The 18,409-nt window shown below is 45.8% G+C and overlaps 3 protein-coding genes across 3 annotated transcripts; 2 read left to right on the top strand and 1 right to left on the bottom strand.

The window, feature by feature from the left end:
* Positions 1-635: 635 nt before the first annotated feature.
* Positions 636-2,169, top strand: LOC132206906 (histone H1-like). Its single transcript, XM_059642004.1, has one exon. It carries the CDS (start codon positions 636-638, stop codon positions 1,257-1,259), a length of 624 nt encoding a protein of 207 aa, XP_059497987.1. The 3' UTR covers positions 1,260-2,169.
* Positions 2,170-2,412: 243 nt separating this feature from the next.
* LOC132206997 (histone H3) lies at positions 2,413-3,132 on the top strand. The gene has a single exon (XM_059642170.1). The coding sequence runs from the start codon at positions 2,578-2,580 to the stop codon at positions 2,986-2,988; it is 411 nt and encodes a 136-aa protein (XP_059498153.1). The 5' UTR covers positions 2,413-2,577; the 3' UTR covers positions 2,989-3,132.
* Positions 3,133-5,878: 2,746 nt separating this feature from the next.
* Positions 5,879-9,598, bottom strand: LOC132207091 (late histone H2A.2.2-like). The gene has a single exon (XM_059642257.1). The coding sequence runs from the start codon at positions 8,983-8,985 to the stop codon at positions 8,542-8,544; it is 444 nt and encodes a 147-aa protein (XP_059498240.1). The 5' UTR covers positions 8,986-9,598; the 3' UTR covers positions 5,879-8,541.
* Between the last annotated feature and the right edge of the window lie 8,811 nt (positions 9,599-18,409).

Below are 18,409 nucleotides of genomic sequence, written 5' to 3'. Positions count from 1 at the left end.
TGAAAGGAAAATAAATTATATCCGCCCACATTTATATTTCGCGATATTTCTGGCCTGCGACTGTATGGATGTGAATATTGAGTCAGAGAGACTGTAGGTAAAGGGCGGTCGGGAGAGTTTAACGTAACTGTGTTTGTGTGTCCGCTCATATCATGATATTTCCCAGTCTGTCTTGAGCAAATTAAAAAGATTTTCGATTCAACTTATCCCCCTGCTCCCTCACTAAACCCCAAAGCTAGAATTCAAGGCAACGTGTTTGTTGCTTTCTAGATTTCAGCCCAAAAGTGATGATAATGCCAGCGCTCAGCTCAGAGAGAGCGATCAGTGCAGCAGCAAAATGCGTTTAACTCGACAACGGAGCCGTCAATTCGAGTGAAAACGCTTCGGCCGCAAACCTTCCCGAGTCAGGGTCAGGAACGATCGAGCCTGGCTCTCTGGAGATGCGGAATTGCAGAGGAATTGGAGAGTTTGTGCCGAGAGAGAAACACAGACAGGCAGCAGGAGCAGGGAGCTGAGGGCAGGTTGTCTCCGCGCCGTCCGCTCGCTGCCTTTAAGTTGCTCAGTGCCGCCACCAGCAGCTTCATTGCTGACCCAGTTCAGTCTGACAGAGAGAGATTCAGCGCAGAGTTCCCGACATGAGCGACAGTGCAGCCGCCGAAACCGCTCCTCCAGCCTCCGCCAGCACCAAACCCAAGTCTCCCAAGAAGAAGAAGGCGACAGCTCCCAGGAAGAAACCAGCCGGTCCCGGGTTGGGCGAGCGGATTGTGAAGATTGTCGGGGAGAACAGCGATCGGAAGGGAACGTCTCTGGTCGCTATAAAGAAGGCGCTGCAGAGAAGCGGGGTCAATGTGGAGAAGCAAAATGCACAGATCAGGATGGCTGCCAAGAGGTGCCTGGCGAAAGGCTCCCTGGTTCTGGTGAAGGGCCAGGGCGTCTCCGGCTCCTTCAAACTCGCAAAGAATCCAGTCAAGACAAAAGTGGGAAAGAAGGCGAGACCAGCAGCAGCCGCCAAGAAAGCAGCCGTGAAGAAAACAACGAGCAAGAAGGTGGCAGCGAAGAAAGCGACAGGCAAGAAAGCGGGCGGCAAGAAGGCAGCAACGCCGAAGAAACCGGCGAAGAAAGCAACGCCGAAGAAAAAGACTCCCGTGAAGAAAGTGAAAAAGACCAAGAGCCCCAAGGCCGCAAAGCCGGCCCCGAAATCGGCGAAGGCAAAGGCCAAGCCCAAAGCGAAAGTGACCAAGAAAGCAGCAAAGAAATGATGCAGTCGGTGTAACATGTAACAACCTGAACCCAAAGGCTCTTCTCAGAGCCACCACATCTTTCAGGAGAGAGCTGAGCCCGGATCAAATGATCCCTGTCCTAGCTCCGAGTGCAGGAATAATTTAGACACTGATTTATGTGAATAACCGTTCCGTATTTACCTATCGGATTTACACTCAGCCCCTCTTCCATACTCTACAATATGTGAGTGTGAGGTCCTGCTCACATAGACCATAGGCTCTAGTGCTTTGTCAGTTCATGTCAGTCTGCTTGTCACACATGCAGGGAGAGAGTCTCAAAGAGTCAAACACAGGCTCTGAAACCCCTCTTCACCACACAATCCTCAAGAAATGATTTTGTCTCATTCAGCTGGGGGAATAGAAACTGACGTAGAAATGGAAGAAACCGTGTTGTCTTGTTAAGAAAGGCCTGATCATGGGCGTTTAATTGTATCACAACTGCTTTGAAAAAAAGTCCCTGTTTTTATCTGCTTCGAACATGAAGCTCGAGATCGCAGTTCTTTTGCCGAAAATTGTGTTCACTGCATTGTGGAGAATAGTTTTATTTACAGATCCAGTTGGGGGCTGGAGTTAGCATATATTGCTGTATTTGTATTTCATTAACCGTTACAGGAATGATATTTCTTTCAGTTTTGATTCTGGGACAACTGTGAAAGTTTTAATTTACTTTCCATCAGCCTGTTGCAGGAAGCAACGCCAAATTATCTTGGGACTAATTATAACCTAGGCGAAAGGTAGAAATGCCGCTAAATTGAGTTTGTGTAACTTTATTCGTTACACTGTGTTGCACCATATTAGCTTTTAAAATGCTTTATTCGGCGGTATTTAGATGCATTAACGGCAGTTATACGTTCCGTTCATCATGTTTGTCCGGCTGTATTACACGCCCTCCCCCTTTCCTCACGCCTGTTACAGACAGATGAGGCAGTCCTGTCGTCCTGTCTCCGCTGATGTAGAGTTTGTTCAAAAAACTTAGTTTGCAAAGTACACGATTTGATCGGAGGCGGACTTTATTATCCTTTGAAATATTTACTTTAAACTCAGGATCGCGAGGGTAAAATCGGCGGGCTTTTTGAAAGAGGCCAACTGTCATTTCACGTTAACCAATCAGCCTCCAAAAAATATTATTCGGCCTTTTCTGTCCCTTCCGGAGCTGTTTCTCAGGGGATTGAGGGACGGGACTGTATCCAATCCCAGCTCTAGGGCGGGCTCTCCATTCCCTTAAATAGGCAGCGCAGCAGCGGCGTCGGCATTGACAGCAGCAGCTTGTGTGTGTGTTGTAGAGAGTTGAAGAGGAATGGCTAGAACCAAGCAGACAGCGCGCAAATCCACTGGAGGGAAAGCTCCCCGCAAGCAGCTGGCGACCAAAGCGGCCCGCAAGAGCGCTCCGGCCACGGGCGGAGTGAAGAAGCCTCATCGCTACAGGCCCGGCACGGTGGCTCTGCGGGAGATCCGCCGCTACCAGAAATCCACCGAGCTGCTGATCCGCAAACTGCCGTTCCAGCGCCTGGTGCGGGAGATCGCTCAGGACTTCAAGACCGACCTGCGCTTCCAGAGCTCGGCCGTAATGGCCTTGCAGGAGGCCAGCGAGGCTTACCTGGTGGGGCTGTTTGAGGACACCAACCTGTGTGCCATCCACGCCAAGCGGGTCACCATTATGCCCAAAGACATCCAGCTGGCGCGGCGGATCCGCGGGGAGCGCGCCTAAACGGAGCGTGCCCGGCCCTGCACATTCACCCCGAGAAACGCAACGGCTCTTTTCAGAGCCACTAAACTGTCCCGAGAGAGCAGCAATCGATTGGCAATGTTGGTTACTTTATTATGCGCCCAGTTTTTTTCTGCTGTTGTATTGTGTCGTTTCGTCTGTTTATTAAACAATTTCAATCTGGCCGAGAAGTGGATTTGTCACGTTAATTAGAAGACAAAACGGACATTGCTGTGGGGAAGATATAAATTGATGGCAGTACATAATTGAAGCCTCCCAGTGTGCTGGAGATTTGAGTGACAGGAAAGCACCTCCCTGCCTATGCTTCCCTTGGTGTTACCCCACTCGAACTGAACACGGCTGGGAAGGTGGGCGGGAGAAATAATTGGCGCCAAATCATCAACCGCTTTTATTTCAAATCTGAAAAGCCCGCCAATATGTAGGGGGTTCAGACCAGACATCACACTTTCCCTCAGGCCCCAGCCTGTTTCGGTTGATGCTTGTCGCAGCAAAACCAGAAGTTGCTGAAACAGCTCAGCAGGTCTGGCAACATCTCTGAAGAAGAAAAAAAATCAGAGCTAAGTTTTCGGGTCCCGTGAGCTTTCCTCAGAACTGCAAGGGTGGCGGGAGCTGAAACGTCAACTCTGGATTTTATTTTCTTCACGACTGCCAGACCTGTTGAGCTTTTTCAGCTACTTCTGGTCTTGTTCCTGATTTATAGCATCAGCTGTTCTTTCCATGTTCTTCGGAGGATCGATCAGGCTCGAAAGGCCATTTCCTGCTGTGTCGAGATTCCACGAAAGTTCATCCCTGTCAATGTATCAATGGGGCACCAATGGAGAATGAGTTGCTGTTCCTGAAACCTATGGGTGACATCACTATGGCATTGCAGGAGGCCCAGGTTGGACATGTCGTCTGAGGAATGGGAGTGGGAGTTAAAATAGTTCATGAGTGGGAGGTGAACTCTGACACTTCCACCATCTACAATCCGACCCCACCACAAGACATTTTTTCCATCCCCACTCTGATCTACCTTTCGGAGAGACCACTCTGTCTGCGACTCCCTTGTCCACTCCACACTCCCCTCCACCCCCACCACACCTGGCACTTTCACCTGCCACTGCAGGAAGTGCTCCACTTGCCCCCCACCCCTCCTCCCTCAGCTACATCCCAGGCCCCAAGATGATCCACATCTAGCAGATGTTCACCTGCACATCTGCCAATGTGTTATTCTGTATCCACTGTACCCGTTGTGGCTCCCTCTACATTGGGGAAACCAAGTGGAGGCTTAGGGACAGCTTTGCAGAACACCTACACTCGGTTTGCTATAAACAACTGCACCTCCCAGTCGTGAACCATTTTAACTCACCCTCCCACTTCTTAGGCAAATGTCCCTCCTGGGCCTCCTGCAGTGCAATAATGATGCCACTCGAAGGTTGCAGGAACAGCAACTCATGTTCCACTTGGGAACCCTGCAGCCTAGTGCTATCGATTTCACCAGCTTCAAAATCTCCCCTCTCCCCACTGCATCCCAAAACCAGCCCAGCTCGCCCCCACCCTGTCTCCCTAACCCTTTCTTCCTCTCACCTATCCCCTCCTCCCACCCACATCTCCATTTCTTACCTACTGACCTTATCTCCCCCCCTTGACCTGTCCATCCTCCCCAGGCTGATCTATCCCCTCTCTAACTCCTCACCTATACTCGCTACTCCACCTATCTTCTCCTTCATCCATCTTCAGTCTGCCTCCCACTCTCTCCCTATTTATTTCAGAATTGCCTCCCCAGCCCCCATTTTCTGATGAAGGGGCTAGGCCCAAAACATCAGCTTTTGTGCTCCTAAGATGCTGCTTGGCCTGCTGTGTTCATCCAGCCCCACACTTTGTTATCTCAGATTCTCCAGCATCTGCAGTTCCCATTTTCTCTGACTGAAATAGATGGTAATTGCTTTGTTTGCCAGGGGTGAAGCACATGATCCATACCCCACTAAGGCTTGTCACCCTGGAAATGGAGTCAAAAAAAGCAACTTGAGCAAATGGAAGTGGCTGAACAATGAGTTACTGGAGTTTATTATGTTCTCTCTCCCTTTTAGGTGTGACTCCACACTCCCATCACTGATATTGACTTATATATAATGGCTCTATGGCAATTACAGGTGGTTTAGCCGAGCCAGTGATGCTAATAATCTGATGAACAAATTCAAACCGCTTTAACCTCTGTATTTATAATAAATGTAACATGCATGCAGGCTTCAGGGCTTTGATGATTAGGGTTGAATATGTTTCTAGTGCTGACACCTGCTCACAAGCTACTGGAGGCATGAGGGGTTGACAGTAAATATGCCAGTTTCCCACATTTTGAACAAATGGGTGAAGGTAAATTCAGCAATGTGTCTTGTTTTTAAGGACGTGCTCTTTTCATATAATTGAGGCAGAGACAGATGTTCAACGTGAAATGATTGCCTTTTAAAACTGCTTGGAAAGAATGTGTGAATTGACAATATCTTGGCCACACACCTTCTCTTCACAAAAAGAAAAATCAGTTGTGAAACTGGAACCTGATCAGAAGTTGCCGTTTTTGTTTTTGTTTCATGATATTTGAACACGTACAATTTAGCTGCATTAACCACCACTGAACTGAAACCTCCAACTGGCCCATTATCACATTATCACATCTTGTACAAAACTTCTTTCAGGGGGCACTGGGGTGGCTTTTTCAGCCTTTTGAAAATAAGGTTGTATCTTGTTTAACTTCTGTTTCAACATTTGTTGCTGATGGTATCCTTCGGAAAATTTGGCCAGTATATTGAGAACAGTAGTTGGGAGGACAAGTTGCAGCTTTACAGGACATGGATTAGAACACTTGGAATAATGCATTCAATTCTGGTCTCTCTGCTACAGGAATTTAGTTAGATTTATTGTGACATGTTCCTAAATAGTGAATGGTTTTGTTGGCGAGCAGTATAGCCAGATCATAGTCAGTAAGCACATACAGGTCATAATGTGAAAAATGGAAATGATAAGGCATACAAGTTACACTCCACAGGATGTATGCAGGCAAGATCAACACTTTTGAAATTTAAGATTCCATTCGTCAGTCTGACAATGACAGGGAAGAATCTGTTCTTGAACCTGCTGGTGTGGGTGTTCGAGCTTCTGTATCTTCTGCCTGATGCAAGAGGTTGTAGGAGGGCACCATTGGGGTTGGATGGATTTTGATGTCTCAGGCTTTGCACAGCAATGAGAGCCCATGGTTGGGAAGTTGGGTGCCGTGACGGTGTGGGGTGTGAACACAACCTTCCATAGTTGCTCGTGGAACAGGACAGAGCAGGTTCCATATCAGGCCTTGATGAACCCAGACAGTATGCTTTCTATGGTGCATGAGTAACATGCCAAATACATGAGCAGCCTCAGGAAGACGAGGCCTTTTTGTGCCTTCATTACCATTGCATCTATGTGGGAAGTCCCATGAAGGTTGTTGGTTATTGTAACTCTTGGGAAATTGACACTCTCAGCACCCTGCTCTGTTGATGGACCTGAGGGTGTGTTCTGCTCTTTTCCTTCTGAAACCAATTATAAGTTCTTTTGTTTTGTGACCATTCAGTTTTCTTTTTATAATTGCACCACGTCACCAAACCCTCCATCTCCTTCCTGTCATCTGAATCATCATTATTTATTATCCATCCCATCATAGTGTTGTCAACAGCAAACTTATAGGTGGCATTCATTCAGAATTTGACAACAATTGTGAGTATACAAGGAGTACAGTAGGGACCTGAGAATGCATTCTTGAGGGTTGCAGTGTTTGAATGTCCTCGCAGAGGAGATTCAGTTGCCTATCTTCTTGATTTGTGGTCTGTGTTTCAGGAAGCTGAGGAGTCAGTTGCACAGGGAGGAGCCAAGCCTGAGGTGTTAGTTTTGAGTTCCGTCTTGCAGGGATAATGGTGTTGAAGACTGAGCTGTAGTTGATGAGCAGAAGCCTGATTGTAGGTGGCCTTGTTGCCCAGATGTTCCAGGGATGATTGCAGGGCTGGGAAAAGGGCATCTGCTGTGGGCCTGTTGCATTAGTGGGAAAATTGCAAGGGATTGAGGCAGGCTGAAAGTCGAGAGTTCAAGTGGGCCATGACCAGCATCTCTGAGCACTTCATGATTTTGGATGCCAGAGCCACTGGGCAGTACAGATGAAGTCATATTGCATGTAGATTTTAGGACTGGGATAATGGTGGTCTTCTCAAGCAGGTGCAGAGTACAGCTTGTCAGAGGGAGACAAAGATGTCAGAGAGTACCTCCCCACAGGAATTACATGCAGAGTTGGTGCTTCAGTCCAGGTCTGTTACTTTCCTTGGGTGTTCTCACCAGGAAGACGGATCTGACAACTGCAGTGACCGATAGAACAGGTGCGTTGAGGCCTGGCGGGGCAGTGGACACCACGCTGCTGGCATTCTGTGTCAACCAAGCATGGACAGCATCAGGGTGGGAACTGTCTTTGTCCACTATCTTGCTTTGCTCAGTTTGGATGGTTGGGGCCACTAAACTGTTCCAGTCCTGCCCCTTGGTATCTTTGATGGATTTGCTGAAGCCTTCTCCGCTGAATTTTCTGAAACAGCCCTGGTCGTCCCCTTTTGATGCTGCACTCCTGGTCTGCTGTAGGGAATGGATTAGACAGTTCATCCAAGGTTTCAAGATGATGAACAGCCAGATTGACGAGAAGCTTTTGTTTTTAACTTTAAGCTTAAACATTCATAAAAGATTTGTAAGGGGCTCAGCTTCAGGGAGAAGCTGTACAGGCCAGGGCTACTTCTCCCAGGATAAAAGGTAGGCTGGTGGGTGGCCTTCGTGTCTTTGAGGATTTCCTCTAGGTGCTCTGGTTTCCTCCATAGTCCAAAGATGTGCACTTTATGTGGCATGGCTATGCTATGGGCCCAGTGTGTCCAGAGAAAGACAGAGTGACAGGGATATGGAAGGGCACTTTGTGAGAGATGCTCTTCAGAGGGTCAGTCGGGCCTCGATGGGCCGAATGGCCTGCTTCCACACTGTGAGGACTCGATAATATCAAAGGCAGGAAAATGAGCTGCACCTGAGATTAATGCGCAGAGGGTCAGCGGCCGTTCATTATCAGAAGCAAATGACCCTGCAACGTGCTGTCCCGGGTCACTTTCGCTTTCTCTAATGCGATGAAGGGAGATGTGAAATTGGCAGTGAACAACAAGCAGTGGGACTGGAAAACGTATTTGCAAAACGATTATTCTGTTCTCCAATTATGTCATACATTGTAATTTATAATAAGCTCATCATAACTTCTTCCTGCTCATCGGCTGCCAGCTCTGAATGGAAATATTACCGAAATCAGGAGCAGCAGGATGGATTTCATTTTCTATCGAACTGTGACAACTACAGGATCAATGAATGATGTGATTGAAATTTGACGTTGCGAAGTTCCAGGCTCTGTATATTTAAAATTAAATCAATCGAACAAAAACGAGGTCTGAGACTCTTTCACTGATGTTGTGGGTGGCTCTGAAAAGAGCCTTTGGATTGTCAAGTTACAGAACGGTCTCTTCACTTTTTAGTGGCGCCCCCAGCGGCGGTTTTCTTGGGCAGCAGCACGGCCTGGATATTAGGCAGCACCCCACCCTGAGCGATGGTCACACCTCCCAGCAGCTTGTTGAGCTCCTCGTCGTTGCGCACGGCCAGCTGGAGGTGCCTGGGGATGATCCGGGTCTTCTTGTTGTCCCGGGCCGCGTTACCGGCCAGCTCGAGGATTTCAGCCGTCAGGTACTCGAGCACCGCAGCCAGATAAACCGGCGCTCCGGCACCCACACGCTCAGCATAGTTACCCTTTCTCAGGAGCCTGTGAACACGGCCCACCGGGAACTGCAGCCCAGCCCGGGACGACCGGGACTTCGCCTTCGACCGAGCTTTACCGCCACCGCCCTTTCCTCTTCCAGACATCGCCACAAACTCACAAACACTTTCACAGAGAATGCCGGAAAGCGGCCACATCCCGTCCTCTTATACCTTCGGGAGGAATGGGGGTGCGGCCATTGCTGATTGGTCACATTGTTCAGTATCTCCTCATGTCGTTTCAATGCCCAATCAGATATCTGCTTCCCTCACCAATCCGGAGGGGGCCCGGGCAGGAGGCCGGAAAATCCCGGCGCCAAATCATCAGCCGCTTTCTTTCAAACTCGAAAAGCCCGCCAATATTTAACGAAAACTCGGACGTTGAACAGAACAGAATGCGCGAATACATTTACTTTTAGATTATGAATGTATATTTGACTTCATCTCCCTTTCCCGCATTCCCGAACCGAGTGGAATATCCATTTCTGACCTTGAATCGAATTTTCAAAAACTTAAATGCAAGCGGCAAAAAGGGGCCGAAATCTGCACTCTGCACCTGCATATTCATTTCACATTTCAAAAACACCTCGATATGTTAATAAACCAAACGATAACTTTTTTTTTCCCTGAAAGAGAGCATTAATCGTGCGCACCATCTTTAGACACTATTTTAAATTGCCTGTTCCGTCAAGACCCTTTACTTTTTGTTTCCTCGAAAGGTTTGACGTCCTTCTTCAAATCTCCAATATATCGAGGCCCAAACTATTCGTACATTCCTCAGACACCTGCCAGCGTGTCTTGGTATCGGATTACCTTGGTCACTGACGAGTGCTGACGTGCTGTGACCAGTGCTTTTTGCTTTCTGTTGATTTGACAAATTTTACTCTCTCTCCCACTTCGGCTCTCCAATCAGTGTCACTATCAGTTTCTGCTGCAAGATATGAGTGTAGTTATCCATGTCGCCTGTCAATTTCTGCAATGTCAATATGTCTGTTTAGTTATCCATTTATATTTCTCATTTTCTGCTCCGTGAGAGTGTGTGTGTGAGAGTGTGTATGTGTGTAGTTACCAATACATAGGTGTCAGATACTGCACTGTTGATATGCATATAGTTATCAAAGTGTACCTGTCAGTTCAAGCTGTATGACATTGGGAGGGTTATTACCAAGCTGTTCCTGTCCATTTCTGCTTCATGGATACGTGAAGTTCATGATCAGTACGTACCTATGAGAATCTGCTTGTGAAAATTGGAGTGTAGTTACATTGAACATTACAGCACAGTACAGGCCCTTCAGCCCTCAATAGTATGCCAACCTGTCATACCGATCTGAAGTCCATCTAACCTACACTATTCCATGTATGTCCACATGCTAATCCAATGACAACTTAAATGTACCTCAAGTTGGTGAATCTACTGCCATTATCACACTGCACCTAAAAAAAACTGTTAAGTCTGTGGATATTTAAATGCATTTATAAAATTGGACCTGTGAAGTTATGCTGTGAAACTGGAGTGTTAGCAACAGAGAAGAACGGATTGTTGATATGCTGTGGATATATAAGCGTAGTTATCATTTGGGTACATGTAGTTTGATATGTGAGCATAAATATTAATTTGTACATATCATTTTTCAAATGTGAATTTGAGAATGGTATAGCAAACTTTTTTTCCATATATGAGAGAGTGTCAACCTGTTTTTTGCCTGTTTCTACAGGGTGAATGATTGAGCAGAGGAATCAACACATGCTTGTCAGTTTCTATTTGACAACACGGCTGAACTTTGGCAGCCAGTAATATTCTCTGTGACGATGCAATTTGTTATGTGGTAGCTGTTATCAGAGTCATTTAATGCAGATTATATTCAGTTTGAGTGTGTATTTTGGACAAGTATTCAGTCTGTCCATCTTCAAAAACGGTGTAAATGTCAATGGGCTGTGAATGCAGAAATGTGATGTTGTTGACTTGGTCAGTGAGCTGTCATGTTTTTGTTCGGACGTTTTGCCACCATGCTAGGTGACATCATCAGTGGAGCCTCTGCTGATGCAATGTGATTCTCCTCTGCTTGGAATTTGCACTGTCAGGTCTGTTATGCTGAGTACTGTCATTTCAGTTTTGATCTATATGGGTTTATACATGGGGTCCAATTCTATGTTTGTGTGGAGAACAATGTCTCTAGGAATTCCTTAACATGTCTATGTTTGGCTTAGGCTGCTATGGTTACCTTACACAACAAAAATAAAAGGTGCTGGAAAAAGCTCAGGTCAGGCAGCATCGGTGAAGGGAAAAACAGAGAGTTAGCCTTGCGGGTCCAGTAACCTTTCCTCAGAACCAGTTACTGCTGAGCTGCAGAGCTTGTCCAGCAAGTCTGTCTTTTGTTCCTGATTTACAGCATCCACAGTTCTTTCTTTTTAATATGGTAACTTTGTCCCATTTCAACTGATGGCCTTGGTTGTCTGAATGTATCACATATTCAGACAATAAAGGCCATCAGGTTAACATGGGACAAAGTAACCATGGTAGCCCAAGCCAAACACAGACACACAGCAATTCCGAGAGGCATGGTTTTCCATGCATACTTCAATCAACAAGATTATAGAATCGGACCCCAAAAATGAAAACTCAGACAGATCAAAACCAGAAGTGATAGTAGTCACCATAATGGACCATACAGTATAAATTCCACAGGACGTGGAATAACTGACTCATTGGAGGCTCCACTGATGATACCACTGAGCATGGTGATGGACTGTATGAAGAAAAGCAAGCCAGCTCAACATTATCCGCTATCCGAGCTGCAGATCTCGCAAAACACTTGAAATGCTGAAATTTGTTCGAACTGGGCAGGTGTGCATTGTGAATGGTGGAAAAAAACAAAACTTCTATTTCCTCTGTGTTGTTGGAACAAATCTCACTGGAAATTGACCTCAATGTGTGTCTGACTCAATCTGGTCTGTGACTGTGGAAAGGATGCTCTCTGCTCTGACAGCGGTAACATACCTTCCGTTTGTTAGAAGCAGCTGGTCACACTTGGCTTTGTGCCGAGGGAATATTACTTTCTCTTAGTCCCTCACGTATTTGCCTGGAGGAAGACAGAAGAAAATCCTCCTGCAAGTCAACATCAGCCAAGTTCAGTGATATTTCATTATTGGATGCAATGTTCAGTTAATAATCATTACAATATTTAATTTCAAGCCAGGAATCTGAACAGAATTAGGTGTTTGATTCCACTCTTGATCTGAGCTGCTTCTTTGTCTTGTGATTTTTCTTTTTGTTAATTCCATACCAATTGAGTGAAGTCCAGAAACAAACTAAGTGTCCAGATCCATGAATGGGACTACACAATGTGAGTGGGTCTGTGGATATGAGTTTATTTGTTGATCTATTCATGTCTCACACATTGGTGAGCCTTTGTTAAATTACTTATGTATTCACACAGCAGAGACTGACGGGGACCTGTGAGATTCTGCCCTGTGTTTATTTGAGAAGTTATCAAATTGGACTTGACTGTGATTATTTTTTTTCCCCCCTTTGTGAATATGAGAATGCCGTTGTAAGTCTTTACCTGATTGTTGGTGATGTGGGAATGTTCGTGTCAGTGTCTGCAAGGTGAGTATACTTATCCATCTGTGCCAGTCGTTTTCTGCTATCTGAATGTCGGAGAGCAGGCTTCAGACTGTGCTTCTCAGTTTCTGCTATGTCAACACGTGAGCTTGGCTTTTCATCTTTACCTGTCAGTTCCGAGCTTTGAATGTGTGGGTGCAGTTGTTAGCGTAACCTTGAATGTTTCTGCTTGTAAAAATGCACCATATTCATTCAATCCTAACAGTCATTTTCAGACATGTGAATATGAAAATGTAGTTATCCGTCTGTGATTGTCAGTTTCTGTTCTGTAATTATGAGACTGTGCTTTTCAGTGCGTACCAACCAATTTCTGTTGTATGAATGAGATTGTCATTATCAATCTGAACCTTGTCAGTGTCTCCCCAGTGAATATTCTTGTGTAATTATCAGGATTATACCTCTAGGTTTCTGCTGTGAATTATTAATTAATTAGTTCTCTTGCTTTCTTGTAACATTTTGCAGGAAGGATTATCCCATCCCTGTCACATATTGCAAAGCAAATGTGTGCCTATGGTTATCAAATCTGTACACTCAGTTTTTGCCATGTGAATGAGAGGGTGCAGTTATAAATCTCAGTTTCTGCAATGATAATGGAAGTGCAATTATCAGTCTCCGTCAGTTTCTGCTGTATCCATAGATGGGTTTAGTTATTATCAGTACATGTCAGTTTCTGTCACATAAATGTGTGAGTGTTATCAACCTGCCCCTGACAGTTACTGTAATGCAGGTGGGTGACTGTAGTTATTAAGCTGTAGCTCTCTGTTACTGCCATGTGAATGAGTGTAGCTGTGCACCTACACATCAGTTGCTGGTGGTCAATGCATGAGTGTAGTTGTCACGTCTATACCTGTTTTGTATTTGCTTGTCAATCTGAGTTTAGTAATCGATCAGTTATTGTCAGATTCTGCTGTGAAAATCTGATAGTTATCAAACTGTACCTGTCAGTTTAAACAAATATGAAACTGGGAGTTTTATTATTAATCTGTTTCTGTCAGTTTTTGCTGTGTAGATATGATAGATTTGTTATCAAAAGTTCAGGAATAGTGCCAGATGACTGGAGGGTAGCAAATGTGGTTTCCCTGTTCAAGAAGGGGAGTAGAGACAACCCTGGTAATTATAGACCAGTGAGCCTTACCACAGTTGTTGGTAAAGTGTTGGAAAAGGTTATAAGGGATCGGATTTATATTCTAGAAAAGAATAAAATTGATTAGGGATAGTCAGCATGGTTTTGTGAAGGCAAGGTCGTGCCTCACAAACCTTAGAGTTCTTTGAGAAGGTGACCAAACAGGTAGATGAGAGTAAACCGGTTGATGTGGTGTTTATCGATTTCAGCAAGGCATTTGATAAGATTCCCCACAAGACGCTATTGTGCAAAATGCGGAGGAATGGAATTGTGGGAGATATAGCAGTTTAGATTGGAAATTGGCCTGCTGAAAGAAGACAGAGGGTGGTAGTTGATGGGAAATGTTCATCCTGGAGAGCAGTTACTAATGGTGTACCGCAAGGGTCGCTGTTGGGTCCACTGCTGTTTGTCATTTTTATAAATGACCTGGATGAGGGCGTAGAAGGATGGGTTAGTACATTTGCAGACGACACCAAAGGTCGGTGGAGCTGTGGATAGTGACGAAGGATGCTGTAGGTTGCAGAGAGTCATCGATAAGCTGCAGAGCTGGGCTGAGAGGTGGGAAATAGATTTTAATGCAGACAAGTATGAGGTGATGCACTTTGGTAGGAGTAACCAGAAGGCAAAGTACAGGGCTAATGGTAAGATTCTTAGTAGTGTAGATGAGCAGAGAGATCTCGGCGTCCATGTACACAGATCCTTGAAAGTTGCCACCCAGGTTGACAGGGGTGTTAAGGTGGCATACAGTGTTTCAGCTTTTATTCATCGAGTTCTGGAACCAAGAGGTTATGGTGAAGCCATACAAAACTCTGGTGCGGCTGCACTTGGAGCATTGTGTACAGTTCTGGTCACCGCATTATAAGAAGGATGTGGAAGCTTTGGAAATGGTGCAGAGGAGATTTACTAGGATGTTGCCTGATATGGAGGGAAGGTCTTGAGGAAAGGCTGAGGGACTTACATTACAGAGAAGGTGGTTGAGAGGTGACTTGAAACATATAAAATAATCAGAGGGTTAGATAGGGTGGATAGGGAGAACCGTTTTCCTCGGATGGTGACGGTGAGCACAAGGGGGCATAGCTTTAAATTGAGGGGTGAAAGATATAGAACAGATGTCTGAGGTAATTTCTTGACTCAGTAGTAAGGGAATGGAACACTTTGCCTGCAACGGTAGTAGATTCGCCAACTTTGGGTACATTTAAGGCGTCATTGGATAAGTATATGGATGTACATGGAATAGCGTAGGTTAGATGGGCTTGAGATCGGTATGACAGGTCGGCACAACAACATCGAGGGCCAAAGGGCCTGTACTGTGCTGTAATGTTCTACGTTCTATGTTTTGTCATTAACTACCAGACGAATGTCCGAGTCCATTTACCGGTCAGTCCCTGTCAGTTTCAGCTGTGTGTCTGAGTGTGCAGTTATAAATCTGTAACTGGTAGTCTCTGTTACATGACTATTTCAGGACATTTATCAATCGTTCCCTATCAGCCAGTGAGTGTGCTGTGAATGTGCTTAGCAATTTGGATTTGCCAGTCCTGGTATTGAAATATAAATAATTTCTCCTTGTCAGTTTCTGCTCGGTGTGTCAATGAGTGGAGTTAGAAATCTGTACCTATAATGTTTATACCACATGAATAAGAGTACAGATGTCAATCTTTCTCTGTCTGTTTCTGCTCTGTGAATATCGAAGTATATAGTTATCAATCTGTACATGCCAGCTGCTGCTTTGTGAACCTCCGAGTTTAGTTATCAGCCCAAGCCTGTCAGTTTCTGCTTTAAGAACGCAGGAGTGCAGTTATCAGCCTGTGCCTGTCAGTTATTGCTCCATGCATTTGTTTTGTGCAATGGATTGTGTGATGTAAAAGCAAAAAGGTTTTGTAACTCCAAGAGAGCAGAGTCTAACTGACAGAAATTGTATCAAGGGCTGTTCTTCAAGGTGACATCAGCTTTTCTGTGTACACAGGAACAGAATTTTGTGAATAATGCTGAGGGAATAGATTGATGTGGCATTCCTTTCTTTGAGTCTAAAGAAAAGGGCAATGAACAAATCAACTGTATTCAGCTGAATGACCACGAGGTTCCTTCTACAGGGAAGGGTATCGGCTAATTCACTTAAATTATACTACCATGGATATAACAGAACCCTGCTCTGTTGTGCAATGGCACATGGCATCGGCAATACACTGACAATGCGCTGTCGTGGGGATGAAGAAAGAAAAAGGAATTGTATTTTCTGTCTTACAGTGGAGAAGATTTAACCTTATTGAATATGGTCAAACTGTGAGAAAGTAAAATTTGACAATTACAAGATTTAGTTAAATGGATCATTCTTCGTTGCTTTAAATGATGATTACATCACTAACGTGAAGAAACAGCATTCTGTTTTCTTGCGTGTTTCTGGAATATTTCATTGGGAGGGACAAGTGACACTAGAAAACTGTTTAACTTAGTTGCCAAATTCACTTCAATGCTTCACCCCACACAAAAAGAAGAAATTTTGCAAGACAGACGGAAAATATGGTTTCTATTCCTGAAGGTGAACACATTGAGAATCACGCTGTGATAAGGTAGATTGGCAAATCGTATACTGCCATGGCACACTTATTGAAATGGAATGCTGGCTGAACGGGATCAGAAATGTCAGGTGCTTGTTTTTGTCTACTATCAACCCCATGGGCTGAAAGGTATTTTTTTCTGTCTGGTAGACTCTCTTGCTTTTCTTAAAACAGAGCTGTAAACATTTTCTATGTATTTGCTTCTGTTCCCTGCAGTGTGTATGACAACAATGTATACCCAGTCTTTGTATGTTATGTGTTGATACAATGAGCATATTTGGGACTCAGTCAGCAGCTTTGTCTATGTGTTTGCATGTGCTCAGTAGTGATTTGCTACTTGTCAGACGTGGTTGTTCAAACTATGTAACATGATGTCTTCCTTTGAGGGGGTAACAAGGTGTAGAGCTGGATGAACACAGCAGGTCAGGCAGCAGAGGAGCAGGAGAGCTGACATTTTTGGACTGGACCCTTCTGTCAGAAATGGGGGGGGGGGGGGGGAAGGGAAGAGAAGAGAAAGGGACTCTGCAATAAATAGAGAGAAGTGAGGAGATGATGACGAAAGGTGGATAAAGGACCAGATAGGTGGAGAAAAGATGGCCAGTCAAGGAGGCAGGGCTGGAGCCAGTAACGGTAAGTGTAGGGAGGGAGGTCAGATGTGGGTTGAGGGAAGGCTGACAGGTCAAGGAGGCAGGGCTAAGGTTAGTAGGCCAAAGTGCCGGTGGGGGTTGATCAGTGAGGTGGGAGAACCAGATTGGTTGGAGAAAAGATGGACAGGTCAAGGAGGCAGGGATGGGTTTGGGGTGGACAGATTTTGACGCCCTTGTTGAGAACATTGTGCTGCAGGGCTCCCAAGTGAAATACGAGCTGCTGCTCGTGCACCCTACCGGTGGCAATGTTGTGGCACTGGAGGCGGCCTGGGATGGACATGTCGTCCAACGAGTGGGAGGGGGTGTTGAAGTGGTTCATGACTGGGGAGGTGCAGTCGTTTGTCACGATGTGAGCGTAGGTGTTCAAAGTGGTTTCCAAGCCTCCGCTTGGTTTCCCCAATGTAGAGGGGGCCACATCGGGAACAGTGGACACAACACAATGTATTACTGGACATACAGATGAACATCTGTTTAACATGGAAGGTTTTCTTGGGACCTGGGATGGAGATAAGGGGAGAGAGATATTGGGGCAGGTGTAGCACTTCCTGTGGTTCCAGTGAAATGTGCCAGGGGCGGTGGGGCTATGGGGAGTGTGGAGTGGACGAGGGAGTCAGAGAGAGCGGTCCCTCTGGAAGGTTGATAGGGTTGGGGAGGGAAAAGTGTCCTTGGGAGTGGGGTGAGATTGAAGGTGGCAGAAGTGGCGGAGGAAGATGCGTTGAATCCTGAGTTTGTTGGAGTGATCCGTGATGACAAAGGAGATTCTGTCTTTTTTGTTATTGTGAAGAGGTTGTCTAAGGGGCAAGTTGCAGAAATGAGAGCGATGAGGTCAAGGGCATATTCAGCCACTGTGGAGTGGAAATGGCAGTCCTTGAAAAACAAGGACGTCTGCAATGACCGGGATTGGAATGCCTCATCTCGGGAGCAGATGAAACAGAGGAAGGAATTGGGAATAGGGGATGGCATTCTTGCAGGAAGGTAGGGGAGGGGAGGTGTATTCTAGGTAGCTGTGACAGTCGGTTGGCTTGAATTAGTTACCAGTTTCCAGAAATGCAAACAAACAGAGTTGTCCAGGAAGGAGAGAGATGTACTTAAGATGGTCCAGGTGAAGTTAAACTTGGGGTGGAAGCTGTTAGTAAAGTGGATGAACTGTGAGTTCCTTGAGGGAGTACGAGGTGGCACCGATACAGTCATCGAAATAACAGAGGAAGAGGTGGGGGTGGGGACAGTGTAGCTGCAGAAGAGGGGCTGGTCCATGTATCCTACAAGAAGCAGGAATAGCTTGGGCCCATGCGGGTACCCGTGGCCACCCAATTTGACTGCAGAAAGTGGGAGCGTGAGAGACAGTGTGCATCAACGGGGCAGTCGGGTATGTGGATTTTGGGGATAAGGCAGAAACAGTTAACATGGCGTTGGGGAAAGATGAGGTCAGAGGCTGTTGGCAGGACAGCACCTGAGGTGCTGAGGTTGTGGATGGTCTGGGAGTTGATATTGTTTTGGCGATTGGGGCAGGGTCATGATCAAAGGGGGTGGTAGGAGGAGTCTCTCTATCCGGTTTGAGATATTATAAAATACCTTTCCTAAATGCAAACTTGATTCAGTTCCTGTTTTCAGTACTTTCAACAAGGAGTTAGCTGTT

Source organism: Stegostoma tigrinum, chromosome 44 (assembly GCF_030684315.1).
Source record: "Stegostoma tigrinum isolate sSteTig4 chromosome 44, sSteTig4.hap1, whole genome shotgun sequence".
Taxonomy (NCBI): Eukaryota; Metazoa; Chordata; class Chondrichthyes; order Orectolobiformes; family Stegostomatidae; genus Stegostoma; species Stegostoma tigrinum.
The sequence above is the reverse complement of the archived record's forward strand: the minus strand, read 5'-3'. Positions and strand labels throughout refer to the sequence as shown.

Excerpts from the sequence above, each read along its gene's own strand:
- LOC132206997 (XM_059642170.1), top strand. The coding sequence starts at position 2,578 with ATGGCTAGAACCAAGCAGACAGCGCGCAAATCCACTGGAGGGAAAGCT.
- LOC132206906 (XM_059642004.1), top strand. The coding sequence starts at position 636 with ATGAGCGACAGTGCAGCCGCCGAAACCGCTCCTCCAGCCTCCGCCAGC.
- LOC132207091 (XM_059642257.1), bottom strand. The coding sequence starts at position 8,985 with ATGTGGCCGCTTTCCGGCATTCTCTGTGAAAGTGTTTGTGAGTTTGTG.